General features: G+C 47.0%; 1 protein-coding gene across 1 annotated transcript in view; it reads left to right on the forward strand.

Moving 5' to 3' along the window:
• Positions 1-20,003, forward strand: part of LOC130130553 (cytochrome P450 2J2-like) — a 60,106-nt gene that overhangs the window by 22,429 nt on the left and 17,674 nt on the right. The window contains exons 3-5 of the mRNA XM_056300262.1: positions 1,731-1,877; positions 2,030-2,190; positions 2,383-2,559. Of these exons, the coding sequence (XP_056156237.1) occupies positions 1,731-1,877; positions 2,030-2,190; positions 2,383-2,559 (485 nt within the window). The remainder of the gene's footprint in view (positions 1-1,730; positions 1,878-2,029; positions 2,191-2,382; positions 2,560-20,003) is intronic.

Genomic DNA, 20,003 nt, shown 5'->3' on the forward strand with positions numbered 1-20,003 from the left:
TGTGCCAACCAAGCCCGTAAGGCCTCCTTCTTCAGCCTGATGGCTACCCTCTCCGCCAGTGTCCACCAGCGGGTTCTTAGTTTGCCACCTGCAGGTAGGACCACAGCTCCTACCTGCTGCATCTGCAATAGAGGCTTTACGCATGGCCCACTCAGACTCCATATCCCCAGCCTCCCTCGGGATACACAAGAACTTCTTTCGGAGATGGGAGTTGAAGAACTCACGGGCAGGGGCCTTTGCCAGATGTTCCCAGTTCACCCTCACTACACGTTTGGGTTTGCCAGGTCTGTCCGGCAGCCTTCCCCGCCATCTGATCCAACTCTGACCCAACTCACCACCAGGTGATGATCAGTGTACAACTCTGGTCCTTTCTTCACCCCATTGTCCAAAACATACGGCCACCCAACACGGGGATCGCCGGTTCGAATCCCTGTGTTGGTCGGGCGTCCCTACAGACACAATTGGCCGTGTCTGTGGGTGGGAAACCGGATGTGGTCATGTGTTCTGGTCGCTGCACTAGCGCCTCCTCTGGTCGGCTGGGGCGCCTGTTCAGGGGGACGGAGCACTGGGGGGAATAGTGTGATCCTCCCACGTGCTATGTCCCCCTGGCGAAACTCCTCACTGTCAGGTGAAAAGAAACGGCTGGCGACTCCACGTGTCAGAGGAGGCATGTGGTAGTCTGCAGTCCTCCCCGGATCGGCAGAGGAGGTGCAGCAGCGACTGGGATCACTCGGAAGAGCGGGTAATTGGCCAAGTACAGTTGGGGAGAAAAAGGGGGAAATTTTAAAAAATGGAAAAAAAAACAACAAAAAAAATATACGGCCGTAGATGTAATGATACGACCACAAAGTCTATCATGACATAGCAGTTTGACCAGTCAGTTTTGTGGACTTGGAGAAAACGTACCCCGGGGCACTTAGTGGGGGCATGGGGTACCGGGGCAGTTGGTACAAGCCATCCGGTCCTTGTATAACAAAAGTGAGATCTGGGGGTCGGACTTCGCCAAGGTTGTCCCTTGTCTCCAATTCTGTTTGTGATAGTCATAGACAGGATCTCAAGGCGCAGCCAAGGTGTGACGGGACGCGGAAGCAGGGCAGGCTAAGCTAACTGCTAGCCCATGCAGACTGGCAATTCCGATAACACCGAGAGCGGTCTGGCGGCGGCCTCGCCTAACGTTGACTGTGTTTTAGTGTCGTCGTGTGGGGAGGTGTGTCGAAAGTGTCTGGCTGGGAGAGCTGGCGTTGGATCGGTTGAGGGAGCCTGGTCTGCTGTATCCGGTGGGCCCGGGGACCACGGCCGTGCCTGGAGCTGCACCCGAAGAGGAAGCACCGAGGGCGGGCGGTGCGGCCTCGACAGCGGGGCAGGCTAAGCTAAAACTGCTAGCCCATGCAGAATAGCAGTTCCGACAGTCATCCTGGCTGGCGTTCGCTGTCTGGACAGTGATTTTTTTTTGGACTGTGTTGCACTGACTGGACTGTGTTGTTAACTGTTTGTGTGTTGTTGCTGTTGTTGTTGTTTTGGGGTTTTTTTTGCTTTGGTCTCTCTGTTTTTTGTATGTTTTTGGTGGTGTCGTTTTTGGAAGTTTTTGATGTGTGTTTTTATCTTTTGTGCCGCACTGCTGTGGGCTGGGTTAAACGAAATTTCGTTTCTTTTGTGTACATGAAAGAAATTACAATATATTGTTCCTGATTCCTGATTCCTGATAATCCTCTACTGATTTGTATTATTAGGTATAGCTAACACTAATGGGCATATGTGGAAACAACAGAGGCGCTTTGCCCTACTCACCCTCAAACACTTCATCAACAGAAAGTCCTTTGAGGATGCCATTGCGGAAGAAATAGCATATTTGTTGAAAGAAATTGCTGATCGTAAAGGTAAATATGGACAGCAAAACCAATCACTTTTTTTACAAAACATTGAGTTGCTTTGACGTTGTTCCTTTTCATATATACTATAAGCATCTCAAACATTTATCGAATAGAAAGATATGCAATTTAATGTAAAAAAAATATGTTTATCTGTCAAGGCAACCCCTTTGATCCCCACATATTCATCAAAACTACCGTCTCCAACATCATCTCCTCACTTGTTTTTGGTCATCGCTTTGAGGTGAATGATGAGGGGTTCCTCACACTGCTACGAGGCTTGGACCAAATTTTTTATATTCTAAACTCTGCTTGGGCTCAGGTATTTCATTTGGATTGCCATCAACTCAACTTCAATACTGTTTAAAATTCTAGCTAATATATTCTGCATTTCAAAAAGTTTAGCTTCTTTGCTTATGTGTGATTTGATGTGTATATATTTTACATATTGAAATTCATTGATCTGTAGATGTCGCAGGCAACCATGATCTCGTTAACAATAATGTTTGCGCAGCTGTACAACTCATTTCCCATGCTGATGAGACAACTGCCGGGGCCGCACCAGACCATACAAACAGTTTATAAAGACACGATGGACTTCATAAGAGCCGAGATCAACAAACACAAGGAAGACTGGGACCCCTCAGAGCCAAGAGACTACATTGACTACTACCTGAATGAGATTCAGAAGGTAGGTGAGAAAATCACTGCTTTATTAGGGGATAGGTGTCGGAGGAAGCTCCATAATTACAAGTCACATATTGTGCAGTATGGCATGCCAGATACGTAGTTAAAACTATTAAACCATTAAGATTTATAAACACGTCTAAATTGTTTGCCTTATAATGTGCTTTGGGTACTTTGCACTGGCTAGTTTTGTTTTGTTCTGAAGGAAATATCATTTTAAGAACTATGTGGTTATTCCAGGTAGCAGTGGTGCCTCCTACAAAGAAACTACTTATAAAGGAACACTCGCAACCTTTTCTGTTCTATGCATGTTGCACGCTATGCTTGTGTGCTTGCCCCTGGACAAATAGTCACAGATCTCCACCCTCATTTCTTTCTGGTAGCTGCAGGTTCCAGATACCAGCTGGGGTTTACCCTTTTGGTTGGAAGTTGGCTAAGGTTATTGTGTTTATTTGTTCATTTATGTTTTTCAGGTTTGAGGATGTTTACACAGTATAAAAATACAACAATCCTATAAAGAGGAGTATCAAAAATATATTATAAAAATGGTTAACAGTAATTTAAATGCAAAATCTGAGGTTAATGAGTTACAATGTCCGTGGATTAAACCACACAATAAAGAGGAAAAACTTAACTGTTAAGTAGCATTACTACAAGAAACACATTTAGAGGAAAGGAACATGCAAAACTAAGAAGAGAATAGGTGGGGAAGGTGTTCAGTGCCTGTCATGGTAAAAAGAAGAAGAATAGGAGTTGCCATCCTACTGCATAAGAAAGTTTGCTTTTCTTTAGAAAAAAGTAATTCAAGATAAAATGGGAAGATATATCATGATCATTGGCACAATAAATGGCTTATATGTCTACTACTACTACTTTCGGCTGCTCCCGTTAGGGGTCGCCACAGCGGATCATCCGTTTCCATATCTTCCTGTCCTCTGCATATTCCTCTGTCACACCAGACACCTGCATGTCCTCTCTCACCACATCCATAAACATTTTCTCTGGACTTCCTCTTCTCCTCTTCCCTGGCAGCTCCATATTCAGCATCCTTCTCCCAATATACCCAGCATCTCTCGTCCACACATGTCCAAACCAATTCTTTTCTTGCCTCTCTTGCTTTGTCTCCAGCCTGAGTTGTCACTCTAATATACTCATTCCTAACCCTGTCTTTCTCCGTCACGCCCAATTAAAATCTTAGTATCTTCAACTCTCCCCGGCTCCTGTCTTTTCATCAGTGCCACTGTCTCCAAACCATATAACATAGCTGGTCTCACAACCATCTTGTAAACCTTCCCTTTAACTCTTGCTGGTACTCTTGTGTCGCAAAGCACTTCTAACACTCGTCTCCACCCACTCCACCCTGCTTGCTCTCTCTTCTTTACCTCTCTTCCGCACTCCCCGTTACTTTGGACAGTTGACCCCAAATATCTAAACTCATACACCTTCGTCACCTCTACTCCTTGCATCCTCACCATTCCACATTCCTCCCTCTCATTCACGCATATTTATTCCTTCTTGCTCCTACTGACTTTCATTCCTCTTCTCTCCAGTGCATACCTCCACCTCTCCAGGCTCTCCTCAACCTGCACCCTACTCTCACTAAAGATCACAATATTATCCGCAAACATCATAGTCCAGGGAGACTCCTACTTGATCCCGTCTGTCTACCTGTCCATCACTATTGCAAACAAGAAAGGCTTCAGAGCTGATACTTGGTGTAATCCCACCTCCACCTTGAACCCATCTGTCATTCCAACTGGACACCTCACCATTGTCACACTTCCATCATACATATCCTACACCAACCCTACATACTTCTCTGCAACTCCCGGCTTCCTCATACAATATCACACCTCCTCTCTCAGCACCCTGTCATATACTTTCTCTAAATCCACAAAGACACAATGCAACTCCTCCTGACCGTCTCTATACTTCTCCATCAACATTCTTATAGCAAACATTGCATCTGTAGTGTTCTGTCGTGGCATGAAACCATACTGCTGCTCTCTAATCATCACCTGTCCTCTTAACCTAGCTTCTATTACTCTTTCCCATATCTTCATGCTGTGGCTGATCAACTTTATACCTCTGTAGTTGCTACAGTTCTGCACATCACCCTTATTCTTAAAAATCTGTACCAGTATGCTTCTTCACTCCTCAGGCATCCTCTCTCTTTCCAAGATTGTGTTAAAGAAACCAGTTAACTCCACTGCCATCTCTCCTAAACAGCTCCATGCCCCCCCCCCGACAGGTATGTCATCAGGACCAACTGCCTTTCCACTCTTCATCCTCTTCATAACTGTCCTCACTTCCTCCTTCCTAATCCACTGCTCTTTCTGATTCACTATCACCACATTATCTACCCCCCCCTCTCTCTCTCTCTCATTTTCTTCGTTCATCAGCCCCTCAAAGTACTCCTTCCACCTTCTCAACACACTCTCCCGCCTTGTCAGCACATTTCCATCTCAATCCTTGATCGCCCTTGTAGAATGACGAGTGGTCAGACACTGGAGAACGTTTAACATGTTTATTGATTGGAACAACAGAACTCTTTGTTTTTTGTTTTTGTTTCATTTTGTTTTTGTTTTTTGACGAACATTCAAATATACAGACATTGCAGACATGTGCTCAACAAGATTATAAAAACGGGTAAGAACGTCTCAGAAGGATACAATAAAAGTCAAATAAGAAGGCACAAAAATTTACATTGGGGTAATGAACTACATTGTTATAAAGCTATGAGAAAGAACTCGTATCATAAACTATCAAATTATTCCTCTTTAAATAATTCATCATACATTTTCACAGTGTTATTGCTTTTTATCATTTGCAAGTTCCAGAGTCGTAACATATTCTTTAAATTCACTAAAAATCCAGAAAATTTGGGGGCGACTTTTGTTATTCTGCATTTATATATATATATATATGACATTTACCATATAGAATGAACAAATTTACAACGAATTCAGTGTTATTTGTACCATGTTCAAAATAAGTAATGACTTCTTTACATTCAAATGTAATATTATGTTTAGTTTTGCACAGTATATCATTTTTAACTCGATTCCAAAAGGTTACTGAATTTATACAATGGTGTTATTTTTTAGACAGGAAGAAATGGAAACGGATGATCTGCTGTGGCGACCCCTAACGGGGGCAGCCGAAAGTAGTAGTAGTAGTAGTAGTAGTAGTAGTAGTAGTAGTAAAATAAATGTGTTTGGGATTTTGGTTCACTATTTCAAAAATTAAATTTGTTTTCTACATCTAAGAATTTGGAGAAATAAACATTTGTTGGGTATATACTGTGCAAAACTTTGATGTGGACTTCTTTGACCTTATTGTTGATACATAATTTATATTGTAACAGCCATGCCTTCTGCCAATTAATACCTGTAAAAATATTGTCCCAAACAGCCTTCCCTTAGCAATTTTCCTCTTTTCATAGAATTTATTATGTATGTGTTTATTTGTGCATTTAATATTCATAATATTATTAATCTTCAAAGTAGATTTTATCCTCAATGCTTCTTGACATTAAATAAAAATAAATAATAAAAAATCAAACTTATAAAGCGCTTTTCAAACACTCAAAGTCGCTTTACAGTAAACGGGGTGAAACAAGACAACAGATAAACATAACACAGACATACAGGGGTGGATGGGAAGGGGGGGCAGACATACAAGGGTGGATGGGAAGGGGGGGGCATAAGAAGGAGAAACGGCAGACACACACGACGCCAGCAGTACTCTCCCACTGAAACACACACAAAAGGGCAAGAAAAACACAAAACAACTGCACTGTGGACGTTGATGTTGTGTAGGGGTTTACTCCCGTAGCCTAGTCCTCTGCCGACGTGTCCACCAGGCAGTGGTAGTATTTAACCCGGAGCTGGGGGGTGGTTCGTGGGTATCAGGGAATATCCACACATCGGTGGGCCTGCGTACCATACTTCTAGGGTCCAGACCTCCTTCGAGTCCCTTGTAGTTCAGCCAGGGTCCAACTTGTAGCAAGTTACCGTGTGTCGCCACGAGGAGGCACTATATAGGGCTCGCTGTTGGAGAGGCTATGTACTGGCAGGGAGAGACTTACGCACTCGACTCTCCTGTTCGCATTTCTGCGAGCCAGCGGTGAAGGTTGAGAGTGAGACGTGACAGGCACACAACACTACACCAGCACACTAGACGCTTCACAACAACCCCACTTCTTACACAAGAATGTCACACACAAATTGGAGATGACTTTGCATTAGATGGGAAAGATCTTGGAGAACAGCTTTCATTACATAGTTAAACTGTAACAGGAAAGGGTTTGACAAGGAGGAATCGTAACCAAGCAACAAACCGCTGTCATCAAGCAAATCACTTACATAAATTAAATCTTTATCGACCCACTCTTGTTTTAAAATAGATTTGTTCCTACCAGTGACGTCTTCATTATTCCATATTATGGTTGTATGTGAGGGAAAGTTATGTATGTGACATAATTTTCATGCCAGGAGGGATTGTTGGTAAAATTTTGATAATTTTAAAGGCAATTTAGTGGCGTTGAAGTTACATATTAGAAGAAAAGAAAGACCTCCCACTTTTCTAAAAATATTGTTTAGAATAAAATATCAAATTGGGTTTGGGGCTAAAATGCATTCCTTTATCCATTTAAAAAATGTATTATTTAAGTCAATTAAGTTCAATAACTCAAATCCACCTTCTTTCCTGGACCCTGAAAGTAAATCTTTTTTTGAGGTGGTGGTGCCTATTTTTCCAAGCAAAATTAGTAAGTATGTTGTTGACTTCTTTAGATGTTGAGTCCTGGGCAAATAATGATAAGGCAGAGTAAACACGTCTTGAAATACCTTCAGCCTTGGTTAAGAGAATTCAACCAAAAATAGATAAATCACGTTGCAGCCACATATACATGATAGATTTAGTCTTTTTAAGTCTAGGAAGAAAGTTGAGTTATTGTCTGGTTAACATATCTTTTGTCACATCAATGCCTAAGTATTTGACAACTTTTTTCACTGTAATGTTACATATGCTTTCGTCATCTGTATCAGTAAGACTCAATATTTCACATTTCCTGAAGTTAAGATGCAATCCTGAAGCTGTAGATAATTCATCAATCAGTTGTATAGTCAGTTCAATTTGGTGTTTATCTTTCAGAAAAAGCGCTGTATCATCTGCTAACTGGGAAATTCGAATTTCTCTCTGAAATATATCGGGGCTATTCAAAATCTTTAAAGAAAGTATTTCTGCAACAATTAGAAATGTAATGGAGGAAATTGTGTTACGGCTCGCCCATCCCGTGCCTGCAGCCAATCAGCTCGTCAGGGCTGGGCTTAGTCGTCAGGGCTGGGCTTAAGTCTGCTGGTCTCCCGGAGCCCGTCTCCAGTTCGTGCCATAACATCCTCGTTGAAGTGGTTACGCTTCCCTCCCTGTGTATTCTCTCCTAGTTTATCTCAACCCGTGGATTTGCTATTTTCTCTGCGGAGTTTTTTCCCTGCGGAATCATCCTGCCGCGTCCGCAATTTGGATTACCCGTGAGTTTTCCCGTATTTTCTCTGTTTGTTGGTGACTACCCACAAAGCGACTCGCCGGACTCTTTTCGTTGCCGTGCATGTTGTCCCGTCAGACCTTTGTATGAACTGTTCATAAAGTACGCCAGTTTCGGCGAACTCTATCTCTGCTTGGTGTCGTGCGCTTGGGGTCTTCCACAAACCCTAACAGTACGAACTGGCCATGACGACCCCAGCCGGCACAGAGAGCGTACCGACCAGTCCGGTTCAAGCAGCTCTCATCGAACAGATCCGCCTGACCAACTCCCACACCCAGCAGTTAGAGGCGGCCTCTGTCGCTGTGAGGGATCTCCAGACTCGGGTCCAGCCCCTCCAGGCCTCTGTGGATAACCTAACGGGCTAGCAGGCAGTTGCAGACCATCACGGCGGCTCTCGCCACCCAGCCGCCGGGCCAGCCTGCTCCTGGAGTCGTGGGTAACCCGCCCCTTGGGCCCACTGCCCCAGTCAACCCTGTGGGGCTCAACCCAGTTCCCCGGGAGCCCTGCCTCTCCAGTCCACGACCATTTGATGGCAACTTCGATACCTGTGCCATGTTCATCATTTAGTGTGAGCTGGTCTTCACGCACCAACCTAGCCTGTTCACGATGCTGCCCGTGTCGCGTACGTGACTAACCTGCTCACACGCCGAGCAGCTCAGTGGGCCACTGCTTCCTGGTCCATGAGGGCCAGTTTCTGCTTCACCTACGAGGACGTTGTGGAGGAACTACGGAAGGTATTCCACCATCCAGTCTGTGGCCAGGACCCTGGTGCTCGGCTGAGCAGTATCCAGCAGGGCAGTGGCAGTGTCACGGACTACTCAGTGGAGTTCAGGCTGGCCGCAGCTGAGAACGGCTGGAACGACCAGTCACTTCGGGTCACCTTCCGGAGAGGTCTCAGCGAGGCTGTCAAGGACCAGCTAGCCACCCGGGAGGAGCCCACCTCCCTTGATGACCTGATCAAGCTCGCCATCCGCATCGATGGACGCCTCCGGGAGAGGAGGCGCGAGCGAGCCCTGCGTGGATCCCCGTTATTTCCCCAGTTGTCAAACACTCCTGACAGGACCCCTACTCCTGCTCGCCCCACGTTCCCTGTGGCCGTTTCTCCCTCCGCGCCCCAGACCACGACGGGGGAGGAACCTATGCAGCTGGGGCGCACGGGAGGCCCGGTTCAAGGCGGGTCAGTGCCTCTACTGCGGCCAGAAGGGGCATCTGATCAGCAGTTGCCCCACTCGGCCAAAAAGACTAGGCTCACTGGGACCCCGGGAGATCCTAGTGAGCCGCCATTCCTGTTTCCACCGTCCTGCCCCACAGAACCATCTGGTTAGCGATACCCTGGCCTGCGCTGACCAGCGGCTCATGGTGGGTGCACTCCTCGACTCGAGAGCTGATGAATGTTTCCTGGACTCAGAGTTTGCTGCCAAGGCCAACATCCCGCTAGAGACACTGGAGAGGCCCATGGAGGCCTTCACGCTGGACGAGCGCTACCTGGCCAGCGTCACCCAACGCACCCACCCTGTCTCTCTCACCATAGCCGGGAACAATGTGGAGAGACTTCGGTTCTTCGTTATCCAGTCCCCGTTAGTCCCTGTGATCCTAGGGCGCCCCTGGTTCGTGCAGCATGAGCCACACATCGCCTGGGCCTCCGGTACCATCATGGAGTGGAGCTCCTCCTGTCATGCCCAATGTCTCCAGGCTGCTCCCGGTCCGTCCCCCCGACGTGCCCCTGGTGCCCCTCCTCCCGACCTCTCCTCTGTTTCCCCCAAGTACCATGATCTAGGGGAGGTTTTCAGCAAGACCCCAGCCCAATCTCTTCCTCCTCATCGGCCGTATGACTGTGCTATCGACCTCCGCTCTGGGGCACCCCTTCCAAGCAGTCGTCTGTACAGTCTGACCATCCCGAGAAGGCTGCAATGGACGAGTACATCTCCGAGTCCTTGGCAGCGGGGCTCATTCGTTCCTCGTCCTCCCAGGTGGCCGCTGGATTCTTTTTCGTGAAGAAGAAGGACGGGGGCCTCCGACCATGCATTGACTATCGCCAACTCAATGAGATAACCATCAAGAACAAGTACCTCCTTCCCTTCATGAGTTCCACGCTTGAGCCCCTCACCCAAGCTAATGTCTTCACTAAGCTGGACCTCTGGTGTGTCTATCATCTGGTCCGGATCCGGAAGGGGGACGAGTGGAAGACAGCCTTTAAGACGCCCCGGGGTCATTATGAGTACCTGGTCATGCGGTTCGGCCTCACCAACGCCCCGACGGTATTCCAGGCTCTCATGAATGACATTCTCTGCGACATGCTCAACGAGTTCGTTGTGGTCTACCTCGATGACATAATCATCTTCTCCAGGACCCTCGAGGAACATGTCCAGCATGTCCGCCGGGTACTCGAACGTCTCCTCCGGAACCGGCTCTTCGTCAAGGCAGAGAAGTGCCGGTTCCATTCTCCTTCCGTTGACTACCTGGGCCTCGTCGTTGAGAAGGGACAGACCCGGGCCGACCCCCGCAAGATCCAGGCCGTGGTGGACTGGCCCGATCCCACATCCTGGAAGGAATTGCAGAGCTTCCTCGGGTTTTCGAACTTCTATAGGAGGGAGGGGCCCTGCCTCGTCCTGAAGAGGATCTCAGAGGTTACCTACAGTGTGAAGCTGCACAGCCGCCTTCGGATAGTCATCCTTCACCAAGATCGCCTCGCACCTTACTTCAGCCGGGACAGCGACCAAGCCGGGACTGAAAGTGCGGTGGGAGGAGGTGGGGTGCCAGACCCGTCTTCCTCTGTAGACCAGGCTACCGGGGTCCAGGGAGGGGGTAAGGGCACTGCTGGATCACAGCCAACCTCCCGGGATGTCAGCAAGGAGATACCACCAGAGGACCTTGTTTTGGGCCAGGGATGGGCGGGGACACTGGGTTTAGAGAGCTGCCCTCCCTGGCCAGGAACGGAAACAGCGGTGACGTCAAGGGTGGGGGCTGGGACCCAGCGGATACAGAGCCGCCCCCATCATCCATCAGCAGCCCGCCGCAAGGAGCAGCCCGGGATGGGAGAGGTGCTCGGCGGAAGAAACCCTCATGGTGGATGGACCCATCCACGTGGGATTTGGGTTAGGCCAATGGGACGTTGGTCTTTCAAGGAAGGGGGCAGTGTGGCGAATTCTATTGGAGTGTTCCTGCTGTAAGTCAGGGGGTTCATTTGCATATTACCCACAATGCAGCTGAATAGTGTTAATGTTTTGTGTTATATTGAACATGTTAAAAACGGGCATATTTGTTACAAATGTTGTGGAAGGTAATGGGGGCGTTATTAGAGAAGTTGTATTGGACAGCATGCTATTTCCTACCCAGTCCCACGGACTTTCGTTAATCTATCAGATCGTGATACCATCACGATTATGACCTGATTTACGTGATGTGGTCACGACTCGCCGACTAATGAGGTTAGGGTTAGGGTTAGGGTTAGGGCTAGGGTTCTACCAGATCGTGACCACATCACGTAAATCAGGTCATAATGGTGATGTTATCACGATCTGATAGATTAAAGTCCGTGCGACTGGGTTGACTATTTCCCATCATGAGTGTAAAGAGTAGGCAGATAGGTAAGGTCGGTTCTGTGGCCAAGAAAAGAGAAGAAGATGAGACCAATACAAACTTGTGTCTATTATCACTGGCTTGTCTTACGGTCATTAAAAGCTTGCTGGTTAACTCTTAAAGGTTGGCTGAGGAGTCCATTATTTGATCACGTCACAATACTTTATTCATCCCCGAGGGGAAATTAGGTAATTGGGTAAGATGTACTTTGAATGACCTCTGCGATGATAAGGTGTTATACAAATAAACTTGCCTTGCCTTGCCTTAATCTTACCCCGCCCCCCCCACACACACACACACACACCTTTGAAGGGAGGAGTACCGCCCCGCGTCTTTGGTGACTGAGGAAGTCGATGGTTGTCAGCCCAAACTGGCACTTGGCTGGATTGACGATCAGCCCGTGCTGGCTGAGCCGCTCGAAAAGAGTCCGGAGGTGGGACAGGTGTTCCGCTTCGGAGGTGCTGGTGACGAGGATGCCGTCTAGATAGACGAAACCAAAAGGCAGGTCCCGTAGCACCGAATCCATGAGGCGCTAATGTCTGGTGCGGCGTTCTTGAGGCTAAAAGGCATGCGAAGGAACTCGAGCAGCCCAAATGGGGTGATCACCGCTGTTTTGGGGACATCCAGCGGGTGGAAGGTGTTGGACTGTAGCTCACTCTACCAACTCATTTTCATCTATGTGAGAGCGTAGTCCTGTGTGTTTGTTGATAAAGCAATAGGAGAAGATATTCGGTCTCAAAACCATTCGTTTTATTTAGCAGTAAATGGATAAAGCATACAGAGCTCTGGGTCTAGATCTTCCTATCCCTGACAAGCAACAGAGTGTGTCAGTTAACGAAGTCTGACTGACTATTCTTTCCCTGACCCAGTCTTTATACTATACAACGTGTTGACTAAACATGAATGTGTGGTCTTCTTTGTGATTGGTCCGTTGATCTGACTCCATTTCCGCCTTGATGATATCCGGACTCCAAGTGATCTCCTTCTGCAGCTGCTGTCGTGAGATCCTGTTCCTGTTTCTGAAACCACAGAGCACAGCACATCCTGTATCTACTCCCCCCAAAGGCAACAGCACCATTGTTGTTCCTCTTACATTATTGTAGCCGCTTCCTTCTAACAGTTAGTGCCCCTCACTCTTTTACCTTCTATGGGGATAGACACAATCTTCCTCTTGGGACATCTTATCCTGTTATTGTCACCCACTTCTCTTCCTATAGCTTACTCTGCATTTCTCTGTCTGCTGACATACTCACTACTTTTCCACTGCCACTATAGCCCCTCATGTCCTTGTAACAAGCCTTGTTCCTTATGCATATGATTTCCCAATGATTAATCTATCCTTATATCCCTTATTCCAATCAATACGTTGTAATCATCATTATTAAGCATCACACCATTGCATTTATCTACAAGTCCCCCTTTTGGTCTCATTGAAAATTAGACCAACCAACCAATCGGATTCAAACATCACATTCAGCCTCTTTGTTCTGTTGTGGTGTTGGTTTTGATCTGTGTATCTGTCTCTGATGGATGATTCCCATATCAATATTGGAGTAACTATTACTATAGAAATGATCCCGCACACTCCCAACTACCACCATTTGGCTTGGTGGGGTTTTCCCGTTCCCTCAAACATCTTAATCAACATATATCAAAAAATTCTTAGCAAGCAAAACCTTCTTGTGTTCTGGTTATCAGTACCTTGTATCCTAGAAAAACCTTTTCTGGGAGAGCTTTTGACCTTCTATAGTAACATCAGAACATTCTTTCCGCACCTGGCAAAATTCTTCATTCCAATCTTGAGTATATTGTGGCTTGCCTGAGTATATGCAAAGCCAGTTACTATAAATCTTATACAAAATTGATAGCTATAATAACTGTCGCCACAGATAGTGGCTCGTGTCTTTACACTTATTCAGAGTCAACTGTGGTGTTTCTTATCTGTTCCAGTGTCCTAGCGGGTGAATGCGCTGCTGCACACTGGCTCCAGTGGTACCAGCTGTCTCCTTTGCCCTGTAGTCGGACGGCGTGTGATGTCCTCTCAACCACCTTGTAGGGCCCTGTCCACCTTGGCTCCGACCACTTCCTCTTGATCACCTTTAGCAGAACCCAGTCCGTGGTGGGTGGTGTCTGACCCTTTAGGTTCCCCTCTGCTGTTGCAACCTGTTTTGAGAAAGCTGACACCAAAGCTGTTAGTTGGTCATAGTAAGGTTTATACTTCAGCGGATCTCTTTCCTTTTCCGTTGTTGGGATTCCAGCTCCGGTCCCGGGAACTGCTGCCCTGTTGTCAACTCATATGGAGTGTAACCTGTGATGGAGTTTACTGAGCTCCTAATTGACGTTAGAGCTAGGGGTAGGGCATCCACCCAACTCATTTTTGTTTGAGCACACACTTTTCCTATTTTTCCTTTAATGGACTGATTCATTCTCTCCACCTTTCCCTGTGATTGGGGGTGATACACTGTTCCAAACGCATGTTTCAGTCCTAGGGCCTCTTCTACTGCCTGCAGGTCTTTGTTCTTAAAATGTGTGCCATTATCTGACCTGATTCTTTTTGGAAACCCATGCGTTGGTATGTATTGGTTGATTGGGAATTTGATTACCGTTTTGGCATCTTCCTTTTTAGCAGGTATTGCTTCTGGCCAACTAGTGTATGCATCCACGACGACCAGGAGGTACCTATACCCATTTACTCTTTCCAACATGTCAGTGTAATCAATTATGATTTCTTGACCTGGCATTTTTGGCAAAGGAAATGTTCCCTCGTGTGGCTTTACTGTAGCCCTGATATTGTATTCCGTACATATTTTACATTCCCTGATACAGTTCACAATCATTGCGGGCAAAAATGGATGCCACCAATGGGTCAGATGTCTCTGCATCTGTGCCTTTCCACAATGTGTTAGCCCTTGTGCCTCCTGTAACACGGAAGCCATCCACCCTGGGGGTAACACAGGTCGGCCGTCCGGTGACCTCCACACTCCTTCGGATTCCGTTGCCCCTCTCTCTTTCCAAACTGTGAACTCTTGAGGAGAGGCTTTCTGTTGTTCCTTTATTAACATATTTACACCGCAGGCAGGTAGTAAATCATACACCGTTTTTCCCACCTGCATCATCATGTATTGGGCTGTGTAACCTGCTGCCCTTTTAGCTGCAGAGTCTGCCTCCTGATTTCCTTTTGCTATCATTGTTTCAGTTTTGTCGTGACCTCTGCACTTTATTACTGCTACCTCTGTTGGTTTCATTAGGGCTTTTACCAGTCTCTTGATGTCTTTCTCATGTTTGATTGGGTTTTTTGCTGCTGTCAAAAATCCTGCTCTGATCCACTGACTGAGCTCCACCTGTATCGCTCCTACCACGTATGCCGAGTCTGTGAAGATGTTTACTTTTTTCCCTTCTGCCCATTCTAATGCTGCTATCATTCCCTGTAATTCAGCTAGCTGCGCTGATTCTTTTCCTATTACTCCCCCTGTCACTACCTCCTCAAGCCCTTCCTCTGTTTGTCTTACCACTGCATATGCTGCCTTCAGTCCCTCAGTGGGATGTCTGTAGCAACACCCATCTGTGAACAGCACTTCCTCTGGGTCAGCTAAGGGTTTTGCCCGTAAATCTGCTCTGACCTTAACATCTTTCTGTACTCTTTCTTCACACACATGTGGCTCACCTTCCCCCATGCTGCCTGCCATGTTGAGTCCCTCGTGTGTGAACGTTATGTGCGGTGCATTGAGGATTTTTTTCCAACCTTGTCTGTCTTAATTTTGTCATGGTTAAGGCTGCTGAGTTCACATAGGCCACTATGCTGTGTGTTGTCAGGACTGTTAGAGCATGTCCCGTGACTATTTGTGCTACTTTTTGCAGAATTTTTGCTACCCCTGCTTTATGTCTTGTGCATGGTGGGTGTCTATCTTCTGTTGGATCGAGTGTCACACTTGCATACATCATCACCTGCCTACCTCCCCCTTTTTTCTGAAAAAGAACACCATTTACTGTATATGGCAGCGTCTGTGAGAGCCTGTTTGAGGGAAATGAAGTTCTCTGCTTCAGTGGTCCATTGTAAGCATGCGGGCAAATTTCTCATCCCCTGCTCATTGACCATGGCCCTTAAGGGGTGTATGAGTTCCCCATATGATGCTATGAACTGTCTGCTGTAGCCCGTCAACCCCAGGAATGAGAGCATGTCTTTCACTGTCATGCTTGCGGCGTCAGAATGATCAGCCTTCTCTCTGCCATGAAATCTCTCTATTTGTCTGTATTCTAACAGCACTTTGTCAGCCATCTTGTGCATGATCCTGTAAGCTTTTTCAGATGGAGAGTACTATAATTCAGGGAGTTGGGTCCAAACCCAGTCTGTCAGTGCCATCAGACGCTTGCACATCGACCCAAGATCTCTAGCCTGGTGTTTAACATGTACTGCTAAGGTCATATGGGGCACTGCCTCTTCAGACATCTCATACCACTCAAATTGTTCTGGTGTCAATTCAACAGCAGCTGCCACACCTTCATTCCCCACTAGAATACAACTAGACAATACTTCCCACTGTGTCCCTTCAATATCATTGTAAAAAGTTTGCTGATAAATTTCATCCCCGTCCCTATCATAGTACAGAGTAACATGGAGAGGGTCGGTTGGAGGGGAGTAGGGATGTAGCATTTGGACCCATGGCCGCCACTGATGATACAAAGTCTGTATGCCTTTGCTTTGCTTGCTTTCAGGTTCTAGGAGTCCCCAGTATATATCTGCCCAGAGTCCTTCAGCCGTGGGTGAAACATCAGCTGACAACAACATTTGAGAGCTGGACAAGATCATTGACAGAGAACAGAGAACAGAATACCCATTGGGAAAAGTCACTACCAGTCCCTCTGGCCCACACATGACTGATGCCCCGCACCTCACCAACACATCCCGCCCCATCAAATTGATTGGGCACGCTGGTGATGAAATGTATTGATGTAAAAAAGTCTGTCCTGCCACCGTGGTAGTCAGAGGTGTCGTCAACGGCAGATTTTCTGGTTTACCCGAGAACCCTACTAGCTGGACGCTGGAGGATGAAAGGTTGGACCGAGACATGGCGCACGTGATAGTGGAAAATCTTGCACCTGTGTCAACTAGGAAAGGCAGATCCATGTCCATTACCCTTATTTGCAGGTAGGGTTCTGCCAGCCCCACCTGTCCTTGAGTTCCCGGGCCCCTTCAGTACTCATACCCCTGACCACCCTGCATGGTGTGGGGATATTGTCCCTGCGGTGGAGCTGCTGCTGCATGAAGGGCTTTAAGAAGTGGAACCATAACTGGAGGCTGCCCTTGGACCGGGGGCTACACATAATCACCCCTGTTGCTGACTGGACCTTGACCTCCCCTGGGTCCCCACAGCACGGGACACTCCCTTCTCCAGTGTCCAGGCTGGCTACATCCAAAGCATGTAGGTGGCATACCTCTGGGTCCTCCGCGACCCCTACCTCTACCTCTCATGCCTCCTGTTACTCCTACAGGTCTGCCCCCATAAGGGGAACTAGGCACCCATTCAGGCACTGGGAACAAATTTGGGGTGTAGTTTTGTGGTGGCGGCTGTTGAACCATCTGATTGGCTGCCTTTTGGTTTGTCTTTTTAGCATCGTTTACCTTTTTCCTTGCCTCATCCAATTGGAGCTTTAGGAGCTGCACCTGGGCTGACTCTGTGCTCTGTCTATCCTCATCCTGTGTAGCCTTGTGTCTTTTCATATGATGAATAAGATGTTTTTCCCATTGCTCAGTCGAGCAGCCTGGGATGTCTGGATTGCCCTCCATGGCATCTTGTACTGCTTTGGGCATTCCAGCCATAACAGCTTTTCTAAACAGTGTGGTCTGTAACTGTCCTGAACCTGGATGGCTTCCTGCGGTGTCTGTCCATATGCCTTTGCATCTGCCTAAAAATGCTGACATGTCTTCTCCGTCTTTCATGGAAAAGGTCAGTGAATGCATTGCTCCAGGAGGAATGGGGAATTTATCCCTCATTGCCCTTCCCACAGCTGTGGCTTCTCTGGTAAATGGTTCTGAATCTGGTAGAGAACTAGTGCCTGCCGCAGCCTCAATCTGCTGTATTTCCCACATAGCTAGTTGTTTTCCCAATAATGCTCTCCAATCTCCCATAGCTAATTTGTGTCCCAAGGTGTGTTGGCAAAATTTCTCCATTCCTCCCTCAGTGGGAGGGGGCATTTTATCCAGGATGCAATTCATGTCTGTGAATGAGGATGGTTGATACACATCCCCCGTTTGGGGTCCTTTATATATCAGTGGCAATTGACGATATCTAGCGGGTGGTTGTATCTGTTCTCTGTCCCTAAGCTGGTGTCTATGCCTGTGGTCAGCACGGGGCGCTATACCAGTCCGGTTGTGCATGGTTAGTGCTCCTGTAAGTGTGACTGGGTATGTGTCTTTGTCTTCCTCATCACTCCTCATACTCCCTGCATCTATACATGTCTCCGATCCCTCCTCGTGACCTTCTGCCCTATTCACTTCCTCTCTTTTTTCTCTGAGCTGTCTCTCCTGGAACCCATCCATTGCTTCAACCCCCTGACTCTGTATCCTCCATTGTCCTGCTTCTCCCCCGTATGGGTGGAGTGTGCTTCTGGCCCTGTCGTGGGTGAGCTTCCTGCCTGGTTTATCTCTTCCTGTCCGCTTGTCTGTTCATATATTGTCCTACTTGCTTCTCTGGCTTCCTGCACCCTGTGCGCTGCCTCCCTCACCAGGCCCTCCACCTCTAATATTCTCCTTGTTACTACTTCCTCTAACCTCTCCCTAGCCTCTCTGTTCTCCTCTGCCCCTATTGCTGTCATTTTCATTACTCCTTCTTCCACATACATGAGTGGCATTTGCGGTGTGGGATAAGGAGGGGGTTGTATTCCGGGTATTTTGGGATATATTGGCGCCGATGATTCTGTTTTTTCATTTCCTTTATCTTTTTCTTTGGTTATTTCTGAGTGTTTTTGATTCATTTCTACTGCCATGCAAGCTAAGGTCATGTTGTGTAAGTGGGCTCTTCTCTGTTCATTTTCCTCTCCGTCTTTCTTTCTTCCATTTTCTTTTGACTAACATGGAAAATTTTTCCACCTTCCAGTGTTCATCTGCTTTCTTTTTAGCTTGTTTTTCTGCCTTCCCTAGGTATAATATCAATCTCTTCCTTTCCTCCTCTTTGGGGACCTTACCCTGTGTTTGTAAGTCTTTCCATACACTGTCATACACCCCAAACTTGGTGTCTCGCTTGTTCTTAGGGAGCCCTGCAAAAATTTGACTCCTGGTTCTTTCCCATTGTTGCTTAACGGTCAACATAACATTGGGAGGGCAACCTCCGTATTCTTCACACTCCCTGTCAAATTCCCCTTCCATTGTGTTATCTATCCTCCCTCAGTAGCCAGCTGGTTTGTATGACACTTGCGTTCCGAGCAACCAACCCAATCAGAGAAGAGTTCAGTGGCCAGTCAACCAACTGACCCAATCAGTGAGTTTTATCAGGCAGTTTGCGTTGACACCAGTTAGGTTTCCACTGCTGATTCTTTCTCACTGAGATACTACCTCCTTCCTCTCTGAGACACTACTGAGTTTCCACCACCCTTACACACAGTTTTATAAAACAACACCCTTTTTAATCATACAAAATATCAAACATTCACACTTGCCGTTAAAACACAGCACATATCATAAACCAGTGAGCGCTGCTTTCATGAGGACTTTAACCCCACGGGTCTCTAAACCTACTCACTCGGGGCCTCTAACCCCTTACACGGACATGCGCTGCTTTTATGGGACTCTAACCCACGGGTCTCTAAACCCGCACGTCTTGCCGTTAAAACACAGCAAGTATCATAAACCAGTGAGCGCTGCTTTTATGGGGACTTTTAAACCCCAAGGGTCTCTAAACCTACTCACTCAGGGCCTCTAAACCCCTTATATGGACATGCACTGCTTTTATAGAGCTCTAACCCATGGGTCTCTAAACCCGCACGTCTTCTTTTCAGTACTGTTGTTGCTTTCAAGGGCCTCTAACCCCGGGACTTTAAATCCGTGCACAATTTATTTCAATGCTTTATTCATCTACTTTAACTAGGACACTTGTCGTATAATGACAACACACAATTTGGTATAGCCAATAACAGAACTTCGATAAAACAGGCGTCTGTTTACCCTAGTTTTTTCAGCGGCCGCCTGTTGTTGCCATCACACTGCAGTTATCCGTTGTCTTTTACTTCTGTGGTCGGTCCGTCACTTCTCCGTCTTTATCACGTCGGGGTCACCAAATTGTTGGACTGCATCTCATTCTACCAACTCATTTTCATCTATGTGAGAG

The sequence above is a fragment of the Lampris incognitus genome, chromosome 2, assembly GCF_029633865.1.
Source record: "Lampris incognitus isolate fLamInc1 chromosome 2, fLamInc1.hap2, whole genome shotgun sequence".
Lineage (NCBI taxonomy): Eukaryota > Metazoa > Chordata > Actinopteri > Lampriformes > Lampridae > Lampris > Lampris incognitus.